This window comes from Anas platyrhynchos, chromosome 5, assembly GCF_047663525.1.
Source record: "Anas platyrhynchos isolate ZD024472 breed Pekin duck chromosome 5, IASCAAS_PekinDuck_T2T, whole genome shotgun sequence".
In the NCBI taxonomy this organism is placed as follows: Eukaryota; Metazoa; Chordata; class Aves; order Anseriformes; family Anatidae; genus Anas; species Anas platyrhynchos.
In genome coordinates, this window is record NC_092591.1 from 30,560,865 (window position 1) to 30,581,745 (window position 20,881).

A 20,881-nucleotide genomic window follows, 5' to 3' on the forward strand; every position below is an offset into this window, starting at 1 on the left:
TGCTCCTGATTTTATGACTGCAGCCCCCCAAAGCAGAGAGAGGAGCCTGTGAGCACAGCAGCGTTTATTAAGGAGCCCCCAGCAGCAGCCCCTTACCCCCACGAAGCCCCCAGGCAGGGGGGAGCACAGTGCCACCCCCCCGTCCTCCACCGCTGCCTCCTCACGCCGAGGCCGCTCGAGCTTTGGCCTCCCCAAAGCGCCGCATCCTGTCCTCCAGCTCCGGCCGAAAGTGGCGGATTAGGCCCTGGGGAGAGCAAACGAGGCGGAATTAACAGGGCAGGAATTAACACCAGCCGAAAATCCCCCCAAAACCCCCCCTCCTGGCCCCACAACCCCGCACCTGCACGGGCCAGGCGGCGCCGTCACCCAGGGCGCAGATGGTGTGGCCCTCGATCTGCTTGCTGATCTCCCAGAGCGCGTCGATCTCGGCCACCTGCGCGTCGCCCCGCACGAAGCGAGCCATCACTTTATTCATCCAGTCGACGCCTACGAGGAGGGGAAGGTGGTGAGGGTCCCACGGCACCGGCTGCTGCCCCCCCCAACCCATCCGTCCTAGCCTCATGCGCTCACCTTCCCGGCACGGGGTGCACTGCCCGCAGCTCTCGTGCTTGTAGAACTCGATGAGGCGAGCGATGGCTTTGACGATGTCAGTCTGGGGGAAAAAGGGGACGGTGAGGGCCCGTCCGGGGCAGGCAGGCAGCGGGGAGGGCTCGTCCCTTACCGATTTATCCATGACTATGACAGCGGCCGTGCCGAGCCCGCTCTGCGCCTGCACCAGGGAATCGAAGTCCATCAGCACGGTCTCGCACACCGACTTGGGGAGCAGCGGGGTGGAGGAGCCCCCCGGGATGACGGCCAGAAGGTTGTCCCAGCCCCCACGGACACCCCCTGCCAAAAAGGGGGGGTTCAGGCTGAGCTGGGCCCAGTGGGAACATCCCGCTCGGAGGAGGGCCACGGGGCTCACCCGCGTGCTTCTCGATCAGCTCCTTCAGCGGCACCGACATCTCCTCCTCCACCGTGCAGGGGTTGTTGACGTGGCCGGAGATGTTGAAGAGCTTCGTCCCCGAGTTGCGCTCGCGCCCGAAGCTGGCGAACCAGGCGCCGCCGCGCCGGCAGATGGTGGGGGACACGGCCACCGTCTCCACGTTGGCCACCGTGGTGGGGCAGCCGAAAACACCTGCAAGTGGTCGGGGCTGAGCACAACTGCGTCCCTGTGGTGGGACAGCAGCCAGGCATTGCCCAAGGTCACTGCATCGGGGCTGTTTGGTGGGGAATTGGGGTTTGTGCTGCCACGACTGGCACACCGGGAGCTGAGGGGAACTTGGGGACGTACCCACATCAGCAGGGAAAGGCGGCTTCAGGCGGGGCTTGCCCTGCTTGCCCTCGATGGACTCGATCAGCGCCGTCTCCTCCCCGCAGATGTAAGCCCCAGCGCCCCTCACCACAAAGACGTCGAAGGCGTACCCCGAGCCACAGGCGTCCTTCCCCAGCAGCCCGGCCTCGTACGCCTCCCTGATGGCCACCTGCGGAGGGGACAGCGGGTGGGCACGGGGGGGACACATCGCCGGAAGCGCCCCGCCGGGCCCCTTGCTGCTCACCTGCAGGTTGGAGGCCTCATTGTAGAACTCTCCTCGGATGTAGATGTAGGCGGCGCGGGCGCCCATGGCACGGCCGGCCACCAGGCAGCCCTCCACCAGCTTGTGGGGGTCGTGGCGCATGATCTCCCGGTCCTTGCAGGTGCCCGGTTCCCCCTCGTCCGCGTTCACCACCAGGTATTTGGGCCTGTTGGGAAGCGCCGTCAGCCCCCGGTACCGGCGCTCTGGGTGCGCGCGGTGCCGGTGCCGGTCCCCACCTGCCATCCGGGGGCTTGTTCATGAAGCTCCACTTGAGGCCGGTGGGGAAACCGGCGCCGCCGCGGCCCCGCAGCCCCGATGCCTTGATCTCGCCGAGGATCCAGTCGACGCCCTTCAGCAGGATCTCCTTCGTCTTGTACCAGTCGCCGCGCCGCAGCGCGCCCTTCAGCCTGCCGGCAACAGCGGGGGGGGGCTGGTATCGCCAGGAGGGGCTGGACCCCCCCAAGCACCCCTCAAAGGCCCCCCAGCGCCCCCTCCCAGCACCATTGGGCCCCATCCAGCACCCCTGGGCCTCTCCAGCACCCTCAGACCCCCTCCCAGCACCACTGGGGCCCCTCCAGTCCCCCCCAGATCTCCTCCCAGTACCTCCAACGCCCCCCCAGCATCCCCCAGATCCCCCCCAGCACCTCTTGGTCCCCCCCAGCACCCCCAGAGCCCCATCCAGCACCCCCCAGACCCTCCCAGCACCCCGTGGACCCCCCCCAACACCCCCAGCCCCCCCTGCCGGCACCTCCAGCCCCCCCCAGCACCCCCGAAGCCCCTCCCCAGCACCCCAACCCCAATCCAGCCCCCCCAGACCCCCTCCCCAGCACCCTCGGACCCCCTCCAGCACCTCTTGGAGCCCCCCAGCATCCCCCAGCCCCCCATCCACCATCCCCTGACCCTCCCCAGCACCCTTGGACCCCCTCCAGCACCCCCAAAGCCCCTCCCCAGCACCCTGACCCCAATCCACCCCCCCAAGCCCCCCTCCCCAGCACCCTTTGGACCCCCCCCAGCCCCCATCCACCACCCCCAGCCCCCCCAGCCCCCCTCCCCAGCCCCCCTGGGACCCTCCCCAGCCCCCGTCCACCACCCCCCAGCCCCCCTGGGACCCCCCCCAGCCCCCCCCAGCCCCCCACCGCCAGTCGTGCCGCCCGTAGAGGTTGGTGAAGATGCGGTCCTCATCCCGCAGCGAGCCGAACTGCGTCTTCTTGGGCGCCGTCTGCGGGTTGGGGGGGGGACACACAACAGGGGCTCAGCACCGGGTCCCGGGGCCCGGCTGCGGGGTCCCGGTGCCGGTACTCACCGAGAAGGCGGCGGCGTGGAGGCGGCGCAGCGCCTGCAGCTGCCGGGCGGCCATGGCGGGGCTCGGCCCCCCCCCAAATCCCCGTCACCTTCAGGCGCCCCCCGCCGGTGCGTGCGCCACTGACGGCAGCGGCGGGCGCCGGTGGCGCGGCGGTGACGTCACGGACCGGGGCCGGGGGGGGGCGGCACCGGGACCGGGACCCCCACCGGGACCGGGACCGGGACCGGGACCCGCACCGGGACCCCCACCCGGACCCGCTCCCCACCAGCAGCGGGGCCGTGCCCGCGATGCCCCCGCGCCCGGAGCCCCCCGCTCCCCCCTCCCCGTTAACCCCCCCGGTAACCCCCCCCCCACCCACCCCCCCCCCGTCTCGGTGTCGCTCCCCGGTGCGGCTCGGGTGTCCCGGAGCGGATCCGGTTTCCCGCTGCAATCTCACCCCGGCAGCGGGGGATCGGATTCGGGGGCGGCGGAGTGTGAGGCCCCCCCCTCACACACCGGCACCGGGCACCGGGCACCGGCAGCATGTTCCTGTTCTTCCGTGGCTCGCCCCGCCGCGCCCCCGGTAGCCCCCGGCCCGCAGCCCCCCCGGGGCCGCCCCGCCGGACCCCCCCGGGACCGAAGCCCCCCCCTCAGCCCCTCCGGTCCCGGGGGCGGCGGAGCCCCGTGGGGGGGGGTCCGGGTCGCTGCCGTGCGAGCACCGAGGAGCCGGGTCCCGAGGTGCCCCCCGCCGGTGGGCAGGTAACCGGGGGGGGGGGGGGGGGAGTGGGGAGGATGAATGAATGAATGAATGACGGTTTTGGGGAATGAATGATGAGTTTTGGGTTAATTTGAATGCATTTTATTATTTCAGAGGGGAGGGCGGCAGGGTTACAGCTCGGTGTCCCCGCTCGGTGTCCCCGCTCGGTGTCCCCCCCCCCCTCGGGGACAGCTGGGTGGCTCCCCCACATCTGGAGCAGCGCGGCCGAGCGGGGAATAATCCGGGGGATTATGTGTGTGTGCGGGCGCGTGCTGCCCCCCCGCGCCATCACCCCCCCCCACCCCCCCGCCTCGCCCTCCATATCCCGAGATATTCAATAAAAACCGCAAATCCCCACGCAGCCGCTGTTACTATAAAAAAACCCTCGTCCTGGCGCGCCCGGGCCGGAGTCGGCGGCCCCCAGCACTGCGCCAGGCGACCCCCCCCGGGGGGGCCAGGGATGCCCGGGCACCCCCAAGCCATGGGCAACTGCACCAAGACCCCTGAGCGGAGGCTCTCCAAGGTAAGGCTGGCCCTGTGGGGTGGTTAAAGGCATGGGGGGGGGGTTGGATATAGGGTGTGGGTTACCGGGGGGGTGCCTCCCGTTACCGGCCGGCTCTGCCCGCAGGACGGGAGGCAGCGCTGCGGCCCCCCCGGCCCCCAGGAGGGCGAGGAGGCGGCGGAGGCCGCGCAGTCGCCGCCGTTGCAGAACTACTCGGTGCTGCACGGGCTGGTGGGGCCGGCCTGCATCTTCCTCCGCCAGAGCATCGCCATCACCCAGCTGGTACGTGTCGCTCGTGGCCCCCCCCTGCCTCTTTTTTCCCCGGGGGCACGTCCCGGGCTCCTCGGGTCAAGGCAATGCCGTGGCGGTGCCTCGTGGCCCCCCCCTTCCCCTGTCCCCGGTTGAAGTCGTGGCACACGGATCCCACGGGGTCACCCGCGGCCACCTCGCCGCCTGCCCCGGGGGGGGTTTTAGGGTGGGGGCCGTCCCTCCAGCCCGCTTTCTCTTGCCAGGACCGAGAGCTGCGGCCGGAGGAGATCGAAGGTAAAGCGTGGGGACGCTGCTGGAATCTCCCCCGTCACCAACCCGTCACCCATTCCCTTCCACCCATCCTACTCTGTGGCCAGGGGGGGTGGCGGAAGGGGGGTGCTCCCCGGTGCCACCCGCGTCCCCGCGCTGTCCCCAGAGCTGAAGCAAGCTTTCCGGGAGTTCGACAAGGACCGGGACGGCTACATCAGCTACAAGGACCTGGGCGAGTGCATGCGGACCATGGGCTACATGCCCACCGAGATGGAGCTCATCGAGCTGTCCCAGCAGATCAGTAGGTGCCGGGGGGCTGCAAGGGGGGGGGACAGGACCCCGTGTCCCCTCGGCGGTGTCCCCAGAGCCGTGCCTCACACCCTGGCCATGCTTCCCTCCCGCAGCAGGCGGCAAGGTGGATTTTGATGACTTCGTGGAGCTGATGGGCCCCAAGATGCTGGCAGAGACGGCGGATATGATCGGCATCAAGGAGCTGCGCGACGCCTTCCGCGAGGTGAGAGGGGACCGGGGGGCTGCCGGGACAGGCTGTTAGGGGTGGGGGGGGTGGAACCGTCCGTCACCCCCCACCCGCTCGCCGGCAGTTCGACACCAATGGGGACGGGCAGATCAGCATGGCCGAGCTGCGGGAGGCCATGCGCAAGCTGCTGGGGCAGCAGCTCAACCCCCGGGAGGTGGACGAGATCCTCAAGGACGTGGATCTCAACGGGGACGGGCTGGTGGACTTCGAAGGTAACGGGGCTGGAGGGGGTGTGCTGGTTGGGGTACCGCTTTGTTACCCCTTAATTAACCCCCGCCGGTCCCGTCACCCCTTCATTAACCCCTGCTGGTTCCAGTACACCTTAATTAAACCCACACCGGTTCCAATACCGCTTTATTGACCCCTGTTGGTTCCAATACCCCTTAATTACCCCCCCCCCAGTTCCGTTACCCCTTAATTACCCCCCCCCCGTTTCCAATACCCCTTTATTGACCCCCCCCGGTTCCGTTACCCCTTATTAACCCCCCCCCCCCGTTAACACCACGCTTCCCCCGGCAGAGTTCGTGCGGATGATGTCGCGCTGAGGGCAGCCGGTGCCCAGCCGGGACAGGAGCCCCCCTGCCGTGCCTTACCGAGACCACAGGGCCCCGGCACCGCCCCCCTCAACCCCCCCCAAAACAGCACCGGGAGGGGTCCCCGGGCCCGTTCGTTCCCCCCCACGCCGCCCCCGGTGGCCGTGGGGCCGGGGGGGGGTCCCGGTGCAATGAAGCCGTGTGCCGGCCGCCGCTGTCCGCGCCTCCTTGCTACCGGGGACCGGGGATGGGGATGGGGATGGGGATGGGGATGGAGATGGAGGGGGGGGGGGGCAAAATGGCGGCGCTGTGTGAGGGGGGGGCGGACGCCGCGCGTCTCCATGGCAACGGGGAGGGGGCGGCGCGCTGACGTCAGCGCGGCGCGCGGGCTGCGACGTCATCGGCGCGAGCGCGCAGGGAGGAAGGAGGAGGGGAGGGGAGGGGGGGGGAGCCTGGCGAGCGGCGGCGGCCGCCGGGCCGCGCTCTCTCCGCGGCGGGGCCGGGGGGCGGGGCCTGGCCGGGCCGGCGGCCAATCAGCGCGGCGGGGCCGCGCCTTCTGCCCAATCGGCGGCGGCGGCGGGGGGTCGGCGCGCCCCCGCCCCGCCCCGCGCCCGCCGCCGCCGCCGCCGCCGCCGCCGCCGCTCGCCAGGGAGCCGCTCGCGGCGCGGGCCCGCGGGGATGTCCTACAAGCCCATCGCCCCCGCCCCCGCCCCCGCCAGCGCCAGCCCCGCCCCGGGGCCCGCGGCGCCGCCCGCCGGTGAGGAGGGGATGTGAGGTTGGGGGGGGTGGGGTGTACCGGGAGGGGGGGGGCTCCGGTAAGGCCGTGCTGACCCCGTGCCCCCCCCCCCCCGGTAGCCACCAGCGTCCCCTCGCCGTCAGGCTCCGCGCCCGGCGCCGCCGCCGCCCCGTTCCGGCCGCTCTTCAACGACTTCGGGCCGCCCTCCATGGGTTACGTGCAGGTGAGTGTTGGGGGGGGGGGTACCGGGAATTGGGGGGTGGGGGGGGGCCCGGTGCTGAGCCCCCGCCGTTAACCCCGCAGGCCATGAAGCCCCCCGGTGCCCCGGGCTCGCAGAGCACCTACACCGACCTGCTGTCCGTCATCGAGGAGATGGGCAAGGAGATCCGGCCCACCTACGCCGGCAGCAAGAGCGCCATGGAACGGCTCAAGCGGGGTACGGCACCGGCACCGGGTGTGTGTGTGGGGGGGGTCCCGGTGTTACCGGGCTCACCCCCCCCTAACGTTGTCCCCCCCCCCCCGTAGGTATCATCCACGCGCGGGCGCTGGTGCGGGAGTGCCTGGCCGAGACAGAGCGCAACGCCCGCACGTGACGGCCGCCCCCGGTGTCCCCCCCACCCTGTCCCCGTCCCCGGGACCGGAGCCCCGCCGGTGGCCCCTACGCGCACAGGGCCGCCCCCGGGGCTCCCCCCCCTTGACCCCCCTCTTGCCCTCCCCGGTTCCCTTACGCAGCCGCGGGTTTTTATAAATAAAGGACGAGCTCGGGACACGGTGCCTGGAGGGGGTGGGGGGCGAGAGCTGCTGTGACCCTAAACCTAATAAAATCACCCCAAATCCCCTCCAAAAACACCTCTCCAAGTCCCTCCCGAAACTCCCCAAGTCTCCCCCAACCCCTCCCCAAAACCCCTAATTTCCCCCTTCCAAACCCTAAACCCCCCCCCAAACTCCCCAGTTTCCCCCAAAACTTCCCAAACTCCCCAAATCCGCCCCAAACTCCTCAAATTCCCCCCAAGCTCCCCAAATCCTCCCCCCCACTCCTCAAAACCCCCCAAAACTCCCCCTCCCCAAGCCCCAAATCCTCCCCAACCCCTCCCCCAAACTCCTTAAATTCCCCCAAACCCCCCAAATCCTCCCCCTCCAAACCCTAAATCCCCCCCAAAACTCCCCAAATCCCCCTAAAACTCCCCAAATCCCCCCTATTCCCCCTCCCTTTCCCCCCATTATCCCCCCGTTCCCCCGTTTTAACGCCCCGGCCCCTCCACCCTCGCAGCCCCCCGTGCAGCGCCGCCTCCCCTCTCTGACGTCACGCCCCCCCGCACCATCACCACCTCTGACGTCAGCGGGCGCCCCCCTTTCCGTGACGTCACGAGGCGCGGAGCCGGGGCGCAGGTTCGGCGGGGGGCGGCGGCGGCGGCGGAGGGGCCCGAGCGCGGCCGGAGGGAGCCGAAAGTTGCCGAAGGTTGCCGAAGGGAGGGGGGCGGGGGGGAGCCGAGCGCGGCCGGAGAGAGCCGAACGCGGGGCGGGAGGAGCCGAACGCAGCCGAACGCGGAGGGCGGGCGGGGGGCGCGTTGCCATGGCAACGGGGCGGGCCTGGCGGCGCTGCGGCGGGCGCCGTGCGGGCCGGGCCGGGCCGGGCCCGGGGCCGGTACCGGGGCCGGTGTAACGGCGGTGCCCGCAGGCGCTGCCCCCCCCGCCGCCATGCTCATCAAGGAGTACCACATCTTGCTGCCTATGAGCCTGGAGGAGTACCAGGTGGCTCAGCTCTACATGATCCAGGTGCGGCCCGGCCCGGCCCGGCCTGCTGAGGGGGAGGGGGGGGCACCGGGACCGTGTGGGGACATCGGGATGGTGCTAAGATGGGGGGGCTGGGGGGGATCTGGGGGGTCTTGGGGACACCGGGATGGGGATCCGGGGGTCCTGGGGGGGTGCTGAGGAGTGTGAGGGGCCGGTGTGGGGCTGAGGGGGGGGTTGGGAAGGGTGGTGTGGAATCTGGGGGGCTCTGGGCACGGGGCTGCCCCCCTGGAGGGGTTTGGGGGTGTGGGGCTAAGCAGGGGGGTCCCAGGGGTGGCTGTGGGGCTGAGGGGGTTTGCGGTTGGGGAAGGATGTGGGGGATCTGCGTGCTGGTGAGGTGCTGGGTTTTGGGGTGCTGGGTGTGGGTTTTAGGGCATGGGGGCTCAGCCAGCCCGCGCCCTGCAGAAGAAGAGCCGGGAGGAATCGAGCGGCGAGGGCAGCGGGGTGGAGATCCTGGCCAACCGGCCCTACAGCGATGGCCCCGGCGGCAGCGGCCAGTACACCCACAAGATCTACCACGTGGGCTCGCACATCCCCAGCTGGTTTCGGGCGCTGCTGCCCAAGGCTGCGCTGCAGGTGGAGGAGGAGTCCTGGAACGCCTACCCCTACACCCGCACCAGGTGGGACCTCGTGGGGAGGGACACGGGACGGGTTTTGGGGCCGCCTGTCGGGCTCAGCCCCGTTCCCGCACCTCCCGCAGGTACACCTGCCCCTTTGTGGAGAAGTTCTCCATCGAGATCGAGACATATTACCGGCCCGATGCAGGCCAGCAGACCAATGTCTTCAACCTGAGCGCGGCTGAGAAGAGGCAGAGGATTTTGGGTGCGTAAAGCAGGGGTGCTGTCACCACAGCCCAGCAGGATCCAACGCCTGCCAGGGTCCCCGTGCAGCCCTCCTGGGGCTTGCTGCACCGCAGAGCCCGAGGGGTTCAGCCTTTCACCGGGCAGCCCAGGAGAGGCTCAGCGCCTACAATGCAATGGGTTTTGCTCCCTCCTCTGGCCTTTGTGTTTTGGGAGTGATCTGGGAAAGGCACCTGTGCCCTGAGCACCCTGCCCAGTCTGGTGGTGGCACCATTAAGCGAGCGTCTGTGTTAAAAACATTCTGGGGGTTGATTTCATTTCCTGCCCCCTCGCCTTGCCTGTGTGTTTGTTTGCTGCTCCCCTGTCCCATATCCCAGCCCGTCCTGCATGGTCTGGCACCGCTTTGTCCCTCTCGTAGCGCGAGTGGGAACCTGCACCGGGCTCTGGGCAGGGCATTTTGGATCAGCTGGAGGGGGGGAGCTGGGAAAGTGTGTCCCCATTTTCCCCTTTCGCTGCCCTGCTTCTCCTGCTCCCCAGAGCTTTGCTTGGCATTGCTCTCCGGTCCCAGCCCCTCTGCGCTGGCTGAGGGCAGAGCTGGGGGTCCAAAACAGCTTCCCCACCCCCCCAGGGGCAGGTTTGTCCCCGTCTGCTGCCTGCTCCTCTTCCCGGTGGTGTCGGTGCGGTTGTTTTAGGCACTGGAGTGCAGCGCGTCACACTCTGCTCTTAAAATGGAGGCCTAAAATAGGCACTCGGAGGAAATGATTCATCTGACCTATTTCTCTCATTGGTTCTTGCAGCACTGGGGATGTCCGGCTGGGACGCTGGCGGTGCAGGCCTTGGGGGGACAAATTTTGTCCCTGCCACCACCAAGCAGCAACCGGGGCCGAGGGGACAGCGGGCAGGGCACGACCCCTGCCTGATTTCATCCCCAGACCCGGTCCCGTAGCTTCCAGCCCCTCCTCAAGGAGCACGGGGCCACTGCTGACCCGGGAGGGATTTTCTTTGCCAGCTCTCGCTCCCAGCACCTCGGATGTAAAATCCCCTCTCACGTTTCAAAGGGCGCCTGGCAGCAGAGTGAGTGCCGGGGCTGCCGGGGCCAAGCTGGCCACACCGATAGCAGTGTCCTTGCAGGTTTTCTCCCAGAAAAAAAAACACAGGAACAGTACAGGAATAACGCCAGCCCCGTGCCATGATCCGAGCTGCTCCCTGAGCTCGCCAGGCGCTGCTTTAAGGGCTGATGCTGGCCCTGCTGCTATGGCACAGGGGGTGTCAGCGGGGACAAACAGATTTGGGGTTGCGAGGTTTTGCTTTTGCTCCCTGCCCTGTTCCTGGGGGAGGCAGCGAGCAGGGGCTCCCTGCTGCACCACGCCGCCTGGGTTGGCCTCAATCTCAGCCCCTGCGTCCCCAGGGTCACCCGAGCCTTCTCCCAGCTGCCAAATCTCCTCGCTAATGCTCCTAAGTGTGTCAGCCCAGCTCGCAGCGCCCAGCCCCCCCCGTGGCTGCCTGCGCCTCTTGCAGCCACTCCTCGGGGCGCTGGATCCGGCCCTGGCATGGGGATGGGATGTACTTGAGTGCACCCAAAGGTGCTGTTGAGGTTACAGCCACGGGGATGGTGCTTGGTGGTGCTGCCAGCGTGAGCCCACAGTGCGTGGAAATAATTTTCAGAGTGCCCCTGGTCCTGTTTTTGTGTGTTTTTCTCTGCTTTCCTCCCCGTTTCTCGCTCCTCTGAGTGGTGAGGGGTAACGAGTGCTGCTTCTCTTCCCCCAGACACCATCGACATCGTGCGCGACCCCATCTCCCCCGGGGAGTACAAGCCCGAGGAGGACCCCAAGCTCTACCACTCGGCCAAGACGGGCCGGGGGCCGCTGGGGGACGACTGGCTGGAGGCGGCCGCCGGCGGGCCCCTGATGTGCGCCTACAAACTCTGCAAGGTGGAGTTCCGCTACTGGGGGATGCAGTCCAAGATCGAGCAGTTCATCCACGACGTCGGTGAGCGTGGGGTGGGATCGGCTCCCTGCTCGCAGGGATTTTGGGCTGGGGGCGCCGGGGCCACGCCGCGCTCGCTCCCCGCTCCCTGTCGCAGGCTTGCGCAAGGTGATGCTGCGCGCCCACCGCCAGGCCTGGTGCTGGCAGGACGAGTGGACGGACCTGACCATGGAGGACATCCGGCAGCTGGAGGAGGAGACGGCGCGGATGCTGGCCCAGAAGATGGCCAAGTGTGGCGAGGCCGAGGAGCCCCCCGCCGCCGGCCCCAGCCCCGAGGGGCGGCCGGAGCCGGGAGCTGCCGGCGGGCAGGAGGGTGCCGAGGCACCGGGCACGTCCGACGCCTCCCCTGATGATACTTTTGCCAAGCAGTGGTCCACGTCTTCCCGTTCTTCATATTCTTCCCAGCACGGAGGTGAGGGAACGGGTCCTGTGGTGGGTGTGAGCAGGACCCCAGACTCGGAGCTGCTGCTGCTGCTGACACATCGGGGGACCCTCTTTTCGGCGTCCCCTGTGTGCAGGAGCGAGGGCTGACTGCCCTGGGGGCTGTGAGCGCTGACAATGTGCTGGTGGCAGGGGGGGTGTCTCCTCAGAGCCTGTCCGAGTGGCGGATGCAGAACATTGCCCGTGACTCTGAGAACAGCTCCGAGGAGGAGTTTTTCGACGCCCACGGTATGGCGGAGCGGCTCCACGACTTCGGGTTGTGCTGGGGGGGAGCCTGAGCAGGGGCTGGGTGCGGGCTGCCCTTCGCCCACCCCACGGCCCCATCCCTGCCACTGCAGAGGACCTGTCTGACAGCGACGAAGTCTTTGCGAAGGAGATGACCAAATGGAGCTCCAATGACTTCTTGGACACGCTGGAGCGGCCGGCAGAGCTGGATGAGGCTCTGGGTGAGCAGGGCGGGCACGGCCTGCCCGAAACCACCTCGGGGGCTGCCCCCCGCGTGGACGCCCGGCCTCAGCTCACCCCAGCCACGTGCTCACAGGGGAGGGGCCCAGCGCTGCCAAGGCAGACGGCGAAGGACTGGCAGCAGCCGGTTTCTCTGAGGTGTGTGCAAACCTCATCCTGTCCCCCGTGCCTCCCCCCACATGGCTGGGACCCCGTTGTGGGTGCAGACGGGAGCTGTTTCCTTCCTGCAGGGCAGCTCGGCCGAGAGCACGGCGCAGACGTGCCGGATCCACGCGCTCTTCCTCATCCTCCACAGCGGCAACATCCTGGACCAGGGGGTGGGCGAGCCGGGCTCCAAGCAGGCGGACGTGCAGACGCTGGCGGCCACCTTCGACGCCGTCACCCGCGTCCACTTCCCCGAGGCGCTGGGGCACGTGGCGCTGCGCCTGGTGCCCTGCCCGCCCATCTGCGCCGCTGCCTACGCCCTCGTCTCCAAGTGAGGATGGCGGCACGGCGTGCCGGGGCTGTGGGGTGAGAGGGGGCTTTCCCCACGCAAACTGCTCCCGGGAGGGGATTTGGGGAGGCGGTGGGCTCGGGGAGAGGGCTCTTCTTCTCTTGGCGTGGCATTTGGGGAAGCGATGGCTTGGGGATGCCGGGGCAGCCCGGCTCACCCGCTCTCCGTGCCTCTTTCAGGCTCAGCCCCTACAGCCACGACCGGGACAGCCTGTCCAGCAGCCAGGACCACATCCCTCTGGCGGCCCTCCCGTTGCTGGCCACCTCCTCGGGGAGCTACCAGCACGCCGTGGGCACCGTCATCACCCGCGCCAACCAGGCCTACAGCACCTTCCTGCACTCCGGAGAGGGTGCCGGCTTCTGCGGCCAGGTGAGAGGGGTGGGGAGCTCGGGGGAAGCTTCACCCTGGGTTCCAGCTGGGACTTGGCTCCCACCGGGGACATTTTCGGCCCGGACAGCGTGCCGTCCGCAGGTGGTGCTGCTCGGGGACTGCGTTGGAGGCATCCTGGGCTTTGACGCGCTGTGCCAGAGCCGGGCGGGCGCAGGGGGCAGCCGGAGCAGCAGCCGCCGTGGCAGCCTGGTGGGTGCCCGTGTCTTGGAGCCATCGATGTCGGCAGTGGCTCAGCAGCAGCCAGCCACTCGCTGATATTTTCCTTTCCTCCTGCAGAGCACAGAGCCCATCTCCCCCGAGCTGTGTGGCGGCAGGGACCCGCTGGCTGACGGGGCAGAGGGAGCAGCAGGGTCAGGCCAGGCCAGCCCCGAGCCGGGTGTGCAGGGGGACAGCCAGCAACCCGGCTCCTCGTGCAGGTGAGAGCAAGGGGGACAGTCAGCAGCGCCGCCCCCTGTCCCCATGGGAGTGCTAGTGGCATCCAGGCCAATCTTACACTCCATGCAAAGGGTGAATTTTTGATTTGCACCATCCTGGGAGGGAGCGTGGTAGAGGTGCAGTGCCCTGCTGTAGCTCCCCTGCTTCCAGCAGCTCCTCTGGGCTGACGGGGCTGCAGCGGGTGCAGCGCTGGCATTCCCATGCCCACCGGCTCTGCTGTTGCAGCCTGCAGCCCAGTGAGGCCCCGCTGGAGGCAGAGGCACCGCGAGGCAATTCTGCAGCGCTGGATGGGGCGGAGGGCGCTGGCACCCGCCTTGACTTTAAGGTATCCGGCTTCTTCCTCTTCGGCTCCCCGCTGGGGCTGGTGCTCGCGCTGCGCAAGACCGTCATGCCCGCTCTGGACGGTGAGGACCCCCTCTGGCTGCGGCGTGAGCCCCCAAGCCTCCCTGCGGGGCTCCTGAGTTGTGTTCCCCCTTGTCCCGTGCAAGTCTGAATCTCCCAGACCTCCTGAAACAGCTCTGCTTAGGTTTTGGGCCCCTTGCATGCCCTGGCTGTGGGGGTCTTGGTGTTGGCACGTGCCTGAGTGTCCCCCTTCCTGCCCCGTGCCAGCCCAGCCTTTCCCATGGCACCGCAGGCTGTCACCAGCATCCTGGGTTTGTCTCCCTACCCTTTCCTGCCTCTGGGTACTGCTTTTTCCTCCCTGTTCGCCACGCTCCCCCGTGCCTCCCAGCCCTCCTCCCCCATCCCTGCTGTGCTCCTGGCAGCCCTGACCCCCTGCTCCTCTCTCTCTGCCCCAGTGGCCCAGCTGCGTCCTGCCTGCGAGCAGATCTACAACCTCTTCCACGCGGCTGACCCCTGCGCCTCCCGCCTCGAGCCCCTGCTGGCCAAAGCCTTCCACGCCGTGCCACCACTCAGCGTGCCCCGCTACCAGAAGTACCCGCTGGGCGACGGCACCTCCTCCCTGCTGGGTGAGCGGCCCCGCTGCCCGGCCGGTCCCGGGTTCTCGAGGGGGGTGCCAAAATGGGCTCTGGGTGGCCTGACTCGGTGCTGCCCGCAGCGGAGGCCCTGCAGATGCACTCTGCCCTCTTCCTGCCCGAGGTGGACCTGGCTGCTCCCCCAACTCCCACCGGCAGCTTCGGGGGCTTCTGGAGGGGCAGCGAGCCTGGAGAGCCCCCCACGCCCGCCAGCACCAGCGAAGTTGTCAAGAGTGAGTGTCACCCCCTGCCCACCCCGTCCCAGCACCGTGGATGTCCGGAGGTCCTGTGTGGGGCTTGAAATGGGGACAGGGGAGCAGGGTGTGGGATCAGGCCCAGGGATGGATTCATGTGAGCTCTCCTGGCAGTCCTGGAGCGCTGGTGGGGCCCGAAGCGCATCGACTACTCGCTGTACTGCCCCGACGCGCTGACCGCCTTCCCCACCATCACCCTGCCCCACCTCTTCCACGCCAGCTACTGGGAGTCCTCTGACGTGGTGGCCTTCATCCTGCGCCAGGTACAGCAGGGGCAGCGGGGTGGGCGGCCCAGTTCCCCCGCCGGAGGCTGAGCTGTGCCGTGCCACCCGGCAGGTGATGGAGAAGGAGGGCCCGCAGCCAGCGGAGAGCGAGGAGAGCTCCATCTACAGCCCCGCCATCCCCCGGGAGAAGTGGCAGCGCAAGCGCACCCAAGTGAAGATTCGGGTATGTACCCCCGTGGCCAGCTGCTGGTTTTGGGGCTGTAGCTGCTGGGAACCCGACCCTATGCCAGGGCAGGCTTGGGATCGAGCTCAGGTGGCTGGGCAAATCCCAGTCCCTGCGGTGACACAGCTGGGAAGGTTTGCTGCTGCCTGCTGTGAGGGTGCCACACTGGTCCCACAGCCTGGCGGGGGCTGTGTGCCAGCTCGGGGGCTCTCGGGTGCTGTGCTGAGCCCCGCGTGTCCCTGCAGAATGTGACAGCCAACCACCGGGCCAGCGACACCATCGTGTGCGAGGGCAAAGCGCAGGTCCTGAGCGGCCGCTTCATGTACGGCCCCCTGGACGTGGTGACCCTGACCGGGGAGAAGGTACTGCTGGGGCTTTGGGGTGCTGCCGGGGCATCCTTGGAGGTGCAGCAAGGGCAGGGGTATCTGGGAGGGGACACGGGGCCAGTGTCACCTGCAGCCAAGGGGCAGGGGAAGGGCTGGAGATCAGCACCTTGTCGGATGTGGCGGCAGAGGATCGTAATGACCTGTAGGTTAGGGAAACAGCAGCTAGCAGGCTCTGCGCTCAGCCCTCCTCCCCTCACTCAGGTGGATATCTACATCATGACGCAGCCGCTCTCGGGGAAGTGGCTGTACTACGGCACCGAGGTGACGAGCGGCAGCGGGCGCCTGACCTTCACCATCCCTCCGGACAAGGCCCTGGCCATCGGCATCTACCCCGTGCGCATGGTGGTCAGGTGAGGTGGCGGCTGGCAGGGACACCTCGGCCACCTTCTTCTCCAGCTCGTTGGGCAGAAACTTGGGGGCTGAGGGAGGTGACAGAGCTGGCGCTGAGCCCCCTTGCTGTCCCGTCCCAGGGGTGACCACAGCTACGCAGAGGCGTACCTGACGGTGGTGGCGCGGGGCACCGAGTCGGTGGTGTTCAGCATTGATGGCTCCTTCACGGCCAGCGTCTCCATCATGGGCAGCGACCCCAAAGTGCGGGCGGGTGCTGTTGATGTCGTACGGTAGGCGCTGTTCTTGGGAGGGTAACCGGCCTTTTGTGGCGTGGTGACAAACCGATCAGGGCGGTGGGGGCGGCAGAGCCATCCCGGGGATGAGCTGGGGTGTGTCCCGCTGTGACAGGACACAGCTCTGCTGAAATCCCCACAGAGGACAAGGTTTTGGAGCCAGTGTCCACGCCTGCTCTGTCAGGAGCTGCCTGGTGGCTTCCCACCAGCGGGATTGTCCTCGGGTGGGCTCCCGGCAGCAAGGTTTGTACCCCCCCAGGCACTGGCAGGACTCGGGCTATATGATCATCTACGTGACGGGGCGCCCCGACATGCAGAAGCACCGCGTGGTGGCCTGGCTGTCCCAGCACAACTTCCCTCACGGCGCCGTCTCCTTCTGTGACGGTCTCACCCACGACCCCCTGAGGCAGAAAGCAGCCTTCCTGCAGAGCCTGCGCACCGAGGTGGGTGTGAGGGGTAGGGGTGTGGGATAGGGTGGGCTGAGCTGCGATCCCTGTCCCTCTCCATCCTTGGAGGAGCCAAGTGGGGTGATTTGCGGAGCTGGACCAGCAGTGCTGGTACCAGGACCGTGATCTGGGGGGGCACAGTGACCCAGTGCCTTGGGGTTGGCCAAAACCAGGGCTCGCATGGCTGCCCCGGTGCTGTGGGGTCTGTCCCTGCCTTACCCCTGCTCTCCGTGCACAGGCAGAGATCACCATCGTCGCCGGCTACGGCTCCACCAAGGACGTTTCCGTCTACAGCTCCCTGGGGCTGGCACCGTCGCACATCTACATCGTGGGCCGGGCCGTCAAGAAGTTCCACAACCAGTGCCAGGTACGGGGGCAGGGCTGGGGGCGAGCTGGGGCCGTAGGATCCGTGTGCTGCCCCTGCCCCGGGGTCTCAGGCCGTCCTTGTGTCCCACAGTTCCTCTCCGAGGGCTACGTAGCCCACCTCGCCCAGCTGGAGGCGGCAGCCCTGGCCCATTCCCCTAAAGGACCCCCCCGGCCCGTGCTGGGCAAAGGCACCTACGGCTGCCCAGCGCCTGTCGATTTCCTCCGCAAGCAGAGCCAGCTCCTGCGCTCGCGGGGCTCCAGCCAGGCGGAGAGGGACGGTGGCCCTCCGCCCGCGCCCCCCAGCCTGCCCCGTGCCAAACCCCGCAGCGTCAGCCTCAAGCTGGAGGGTGAGGAGTGAGCGCGGCGCGGCCCCCCGTTGTCTTCCCTTGTTTCCCCCCGGACACAGCCTTCATTTCCCAGCCGGGAGTGCCTGGGGCTGGAGCACACGGCAGGCCCTGAGCCGAGAGGAGGGCTGTGAGACCGCTCCCAGCTGCTCCAGGGGCAGGAGTGACCCCCCCTGATACCACCTGCAGCCCCCCCAGCTCTGCCTCCACCCTGCTGCCCCATGGGCCCCCCCTGTCCCTGCTGGAGGGCAGTGCCCTTTGGGGTTTGCCTCCCAGGCAGCTCTGGGGGGCTGGAACGGTGCCCCCTGGGCTCCGGCTCACCCTGCCAAGGGTGGGGTGTGATGGGGGGGTTGTGGTTGCACCCCTCGGGCAGCAGCCCCCTCCCCGTGACCGCGTATTTATTTCTGTTCGGTGTTGCAAGTTGTTGGGGGGGGGGGTAGGGGAAGGGCTGGGATTAAAAACAAACAAACCAACCAACCAGGGTTCCTCTGTTCCGTTCATTTCATTGTGAATAAAGCCATGTAAAGCAGAGCTGCTGCATGTCTGCTCTGTGCCAGCACGGGGGCTATGCCTTCCCTCCCCCCCCCTCCCCCTTCAGCCAAACCCTGGCCCCAGGGAGCCGCCGACCCAGGGCCTCACGTGGTGCCCCACGCGGAGCAGGCACAGCAGGCAGGTGGCCTGGCAGTAAGCAATTTGGGACGCGTCACAGGGGAATGACTTTGTGTCCCTGCCAGGAAACACAGCCCGGGGCCTCGGGGGGGGCTGCCCTGCTGCCCCCAGCTCCGTGCTGTGGCTCAGAGGCCGCCGCAGCAGGCAGCACGTGGCTGAGCAGCAGAGGGAGGCGAGCAATGAGGAGCAGGGCACAGGGCACAGGACACGCGTCCTTGAGGCTCAAGGGTGAGCAGCAGGGCCGCTGCCTGCACGCCGAGCTCTCGGCAGTGAAGGGAAGGGGCTGGCCCGATGGTTTTACACTTGCTTGTGCAAGCTCCTGCCTGACGTAAAGCCATGCAGCCCTAGACACGTTAGCAGCTGTAGTACACAAACGACGTGGAGCACTTACCAAACCAAGAAACTGCTCAGTTTCACAGGTCCAGCCCTGCAGGACCCCAGGGCCAAGGCTTGCCAGGCTCGCTCTCATGCTCCTGCCCTGCCTGCCACTTTGTTTTACTTGAGCTGTCACTAACAGCAATTTTTTCTAAGTGGCCAGATGTCTGTGATGAGTTTTACTTTTGTTTATCTCGGTAGTGCATGACCACAGCTTTATATAGATAGCAGTAACAAGCAGTTAGTGCAGATAAAATATTTACGACTGACGTGGTGACGTGGCACAGGAAACGCAGCCTCGGGACGATAGCAGCAGCCTTGAGAAGTGACGATGCAGGATGTGGGGTGCAGGACAGGCACGACAGGGCAAGAGACGGGGCCCAGCCTTGGCACTGGTGACCCTACGGCCCTGAACAGCTCAGCCAGACCCATGCAGAATGGCGTAGCCCAATGTAAAAGATAAAAATCAATGAATGAATAAAAGAAACATGGAAGAAAGCAGCGGGCTTGAGCTCATTTCACCCCATGTAGTCCTTCGTAGCGCTTGGGGCTGCCCGGCACCGTGATGACGAGCACAGTCTAGTGAGCGGTCGGGAGATGCACGCTCATATTGCGATTCGACTGTACGTGGCGATTGCTATACTCTGATTAATACTGCGGCTTAAGCGTGCTGCTGCATCGCCGTGCTGTGTCGAGCTCCCGTGCAGCTTCCCATGACTTCAAATAAGTAAACTTTGTATTAAACATTAATAAACATCGATAAAACATTCCACATGGGGAATATCTAAAAACCTGGTCCGAGAGCGTCGCGCTCTCTCACGCGGCCACGGGTTTCTACTGCGAGAAGATGTCCTTGAAGCGGATCTTGTCCTCCGCGTCCTTCTCCCGCAGGCGGGCTTCCAGGCTCCGCAGCTCCTTGGAGACGACGGGGCGCAGCGAGGGGTCGAGCGCCAGCACCTTGGCGAAGTCAGCTCGTGCCTCTGCCACGTTCCACACCGCCGCGTGGGCCTTGCCCCGCTTGAAGTAGGCCTTGACGTTGTCTGCGGGGAGAGCTGTTGGCTGGGGGGCCTGGGGGCATCCCCGGCACCCCCTCGCCCTGCCAGCACCCTTCGCAGCCGGCCGGGCCGGCCCGCGGCTCCTTACCCTCATACTTGTTGAGGATGGAGGAGCAGTGATCCAGCACCTCGTAGTACTCCTCGCACTGCAGCTTGCACTGGCAGTAGTTTAACAGTAGTGGTGTGATCTTCTGGTCGAGCTCGATCCAGTCCGGAGAGCCAGGCTGTTCCTGGAGGACGAAAAGGAGCGGGGAAGAGTCCTGCACAGTGGGAGGGATGGGGGGGGACCCCAAGAGGGGCCGGGGAGCCCCACCTTCATCTGCAGGTTCTTGAGGCAGGCGATGGCATCGTAGTACTTGGCCGCTGCCTCCTGCACCTTGCCCTGCCGGTACAGCTCGTTGCCCTCCTTGTGGATCAGGGGTACAGCCTGCAGCTTCTCCTCATCCGTCATGGCCCACGGGTCCTGCTGGTAGGAGCCGGGCTCCTCCACCTGCCGGCACCCCCCAAGTCACACGGTCGGCGGCTGCCCCCAGGAAGGGGGGAAACCCCGGAATCCCCAGAACCCTTTCGGGGAACCGGGGTGCACATGAGCGCTTCACGCGCCCGCCGAGCGCGTCCTCACCTTGAGCACCTCGATGTCGAAGATGAGGGGCTGGGGGTTCTTCTGCAGCTCGTCCAGGTCGGGGTAGCCCAGCGAGTAGTGGTCGTGCAGCTGGGCGACGCTGCAGCAGTGCCGCTGCCCCTCCAGCGGGTCCTTCCCCGCCGCGATGTTGCGCAGGCTCTTGGCCACCAGCGGGTACAGCACCACGTGCTGGGGGGCGGCAGTGGCTGAATTAGGAAGGGGGGGGGGGCACCGGGACCCCAAACCCTCGGGGTGCAACCACCCCTGGGCTGACCATGCCCCCCACCAACAAACCACGCCCACATAGAAGACAAACCACGCCCCAAAAAACATAGCCACACCCCAGATGACAAACCATGCCCCCTCCCACCAAGCCACGCCCCCCCCAATGCCCAAATACCCACTCCCTACCCACCCTGAGCCCCCGCCCCAGCCCCTTAAGCCCCACCCCAACCCACTAAGCCCCTCCCCAACCAATTAAGCCCCCCCCTCAGCCCCTTAAGCCCCTCCCCAGCCCCTTAAGCCCCTCCCCAGCCCCTGAAGCCCCTCCCCACCTTGGCGTCGCAGCGGAATCGGGCGCGCTCCCCGGGCCGCATGGTGCGCAGCGCCGCCTCCCAGACGGGCAGCTTGAACTTCTTGCCGGCGATCAGCTCCATCGGCTTCCCGCGGGCCCGGCTGTCGTCCAGCGGCGCCTCGTCCCCCCCGCACCGCAGCGTGCGGTAGTGGAAGGTGGCCTGCGGGCGCCACGCTGGTCGCCATGGCAACCGGGCCTGCCTCCCCCCCCCCCATCGTCCATCCTCCCGTTACCGCCCCCGCTCCCCCCTCCCGGCCTCAGCCGCCCCCCCGCGGTGCCGGCCGCACCTTGGTGCCATCGCGGAAGTCGGGCAGGGGCCCGGTGCCCTCCCGCAGCACCTCCTTGTGCACGCCGTCCGCCCGCAGCCGCTCCGCCTGCTGCGCCATCGCCCCGCCGCCTCGGCCCGGCTCCTTCCGGGCAGCGCGAGGCGACGCCGGGGCACGAACGGCGGCGGCAGCGCCC

General features: G+C 67.7%; 4 protein-coding genes across 10 annotated transcripts; 2 read left to right on the forward strand and 2 right to left on the reverse strand.

Annotated features, from left to right (window-relative positions):
* Positions 1-49: 49 nt before the first annotated feature.
* On the reverse strand, positions 50-3,062 carry NDUFV1 (NADH:ubiquinone oxidoreductase core subunit V1). The gene is made up of 10 exons (XM_038179705.2): positions 2,920-3,062; positions 2,753-2,835; positions 1,853-2,023; positions 1,599-1,782; positions 1,334-1,523; positions 965-1,177; positions 722-888; positions 571-652; positions 341-486; positions 50-244 (listed from the first exon to the last, which is right to left on the reverse strand). Exons 1-10 carry the CDS (start codon positions 2,971-2,973, stop codon positions 161-163), a joined length of 1,374 nt encoding a protein of 457 aa, XP_038035633.1. The 5' UTR covers positions 2,974-3,062; the 3' UTR covers positions 50-160.
* On the forward strand, positions 2,972-7,250 carry CDK2AP2 (cyclin dependent kinase 2 associated protein 2). Of its 6 annotated transcripts, none has more exons than XM_038179706.2 (9): positions 3,317-3,657; positions 4,284-4,439; positions 4,670-4,700; positions 4,843-4,977; positions 5,081-5,190; positions 5,279-5,426; positions 6,603-6,706; positions 6,787-6,919; positions 7,009-7,250. In XM_038179706.2, the coding sequence occupies exons 1-9, from the start codon at positions 3,442-3,444 to the stop codon at positions 7,074-7,076; spliced, it is 1,101 nt and encodes a 366-aa protein (XP_038035634.2). In that variant the 5' UTR covers positions 3,317-3,441; the 3' UTR covers positions 7,077-7,250. The 6 variants fall into 6 exon arrangements, with proteins under 6 accessions (XP_071894727.1, XP_071894724.1, XP_038035634.2 ...); XM_072038622.1 differs by lacking the exon at positions 3,317-3,657 and adding an exon at positions 4,033-4,178; XM_072038626.1 differs by lacking the exons at positions 6,603-6,706; positions 6,787-6,919; positions 7,009-7,250 and adding an exon at positions 5,734-5,957 and having other exon boundaries at positions 2,972-3,657; positions 4,284-4,443.
* Positions 7,251-7,836: 586 nt separating this feature from the next.
* Positions 7,837-18,671, forward strand: PITPNM1 (phosphatidylinositol transfer protein membrane associated 1). Its single transcript, XM_038179662.2, has 24 exons — positions 7,837-7,942; positions 8,162-8,259; positions 8,680-8,894; positions 8,975-9,096; positions 10,842-11,063; positions 11,158-11,472; positions 11,634-11,729; positions 11,840-11,947; positions 12,043-12,104; positions 12,197-12,441; positions 12,639-12,828; positions 12,931-13,038; positions 13,126-13,265; positions 13,510-13,688; positions 14,082-14,252; positions 14,342-14,491; positions 14,627-14,775; positions 14,849-14,959; positions 15,205-15,321; positions 15,547-15,695; positions 15,816-15,965; positions 16,228-16,411; positions 16,653-16,781; positions 16,872-18,671. Exons 2-24 carry the CDS (start codon positions 8,182-8,184, stop codon positions 17,136-17,138), a joined length of 3,657 nt encoding a protein of 1,218 aa, XP_038035590.1. The 5' UTR covers positions 7,837-7,942; positions 8,162-8,181; the 3' UTR covers positions 17,139-18,671.
* Positions 18,335-20,865, reverse strand: AIP (AHR interacting HSP90 co-chaperone). 2 transcript variants are annotated; one of them, XM_038179713.2, is made up of 7 exons: positions 20,707-20,865; positions 20,400-20,579; positions 19,846-20,034; positions 19,537-19,713; positions 19,312-19,453; positions 18,961-19,208; positions 18,335-18,885 (listed from the first exon to the last, which is right to left on the reverse strand). In XM_038179713.2, exons 1-6 carry the CDS (start codon positions 20,803-20,805, stop codon positions 19,003-19,005), a joined length of 993 nt encoding a protein of 330 aa, XP_038035641.1. In that variant the 5' UTR covers positions 20,806-20,865; the 3' UTR covers positions 18,335-18,885; positions 18,961-19,002. The 2 variants fall into 2 exon arrangements, with proteins under 2 accessions (XP_038035641.1, XP_038035640.1); XM_038179712.2 differs by having other exon boundaries at positions 18,335-19,208.
* Positions 20,866-20,881: the final 16 nt, after the last annotated feature.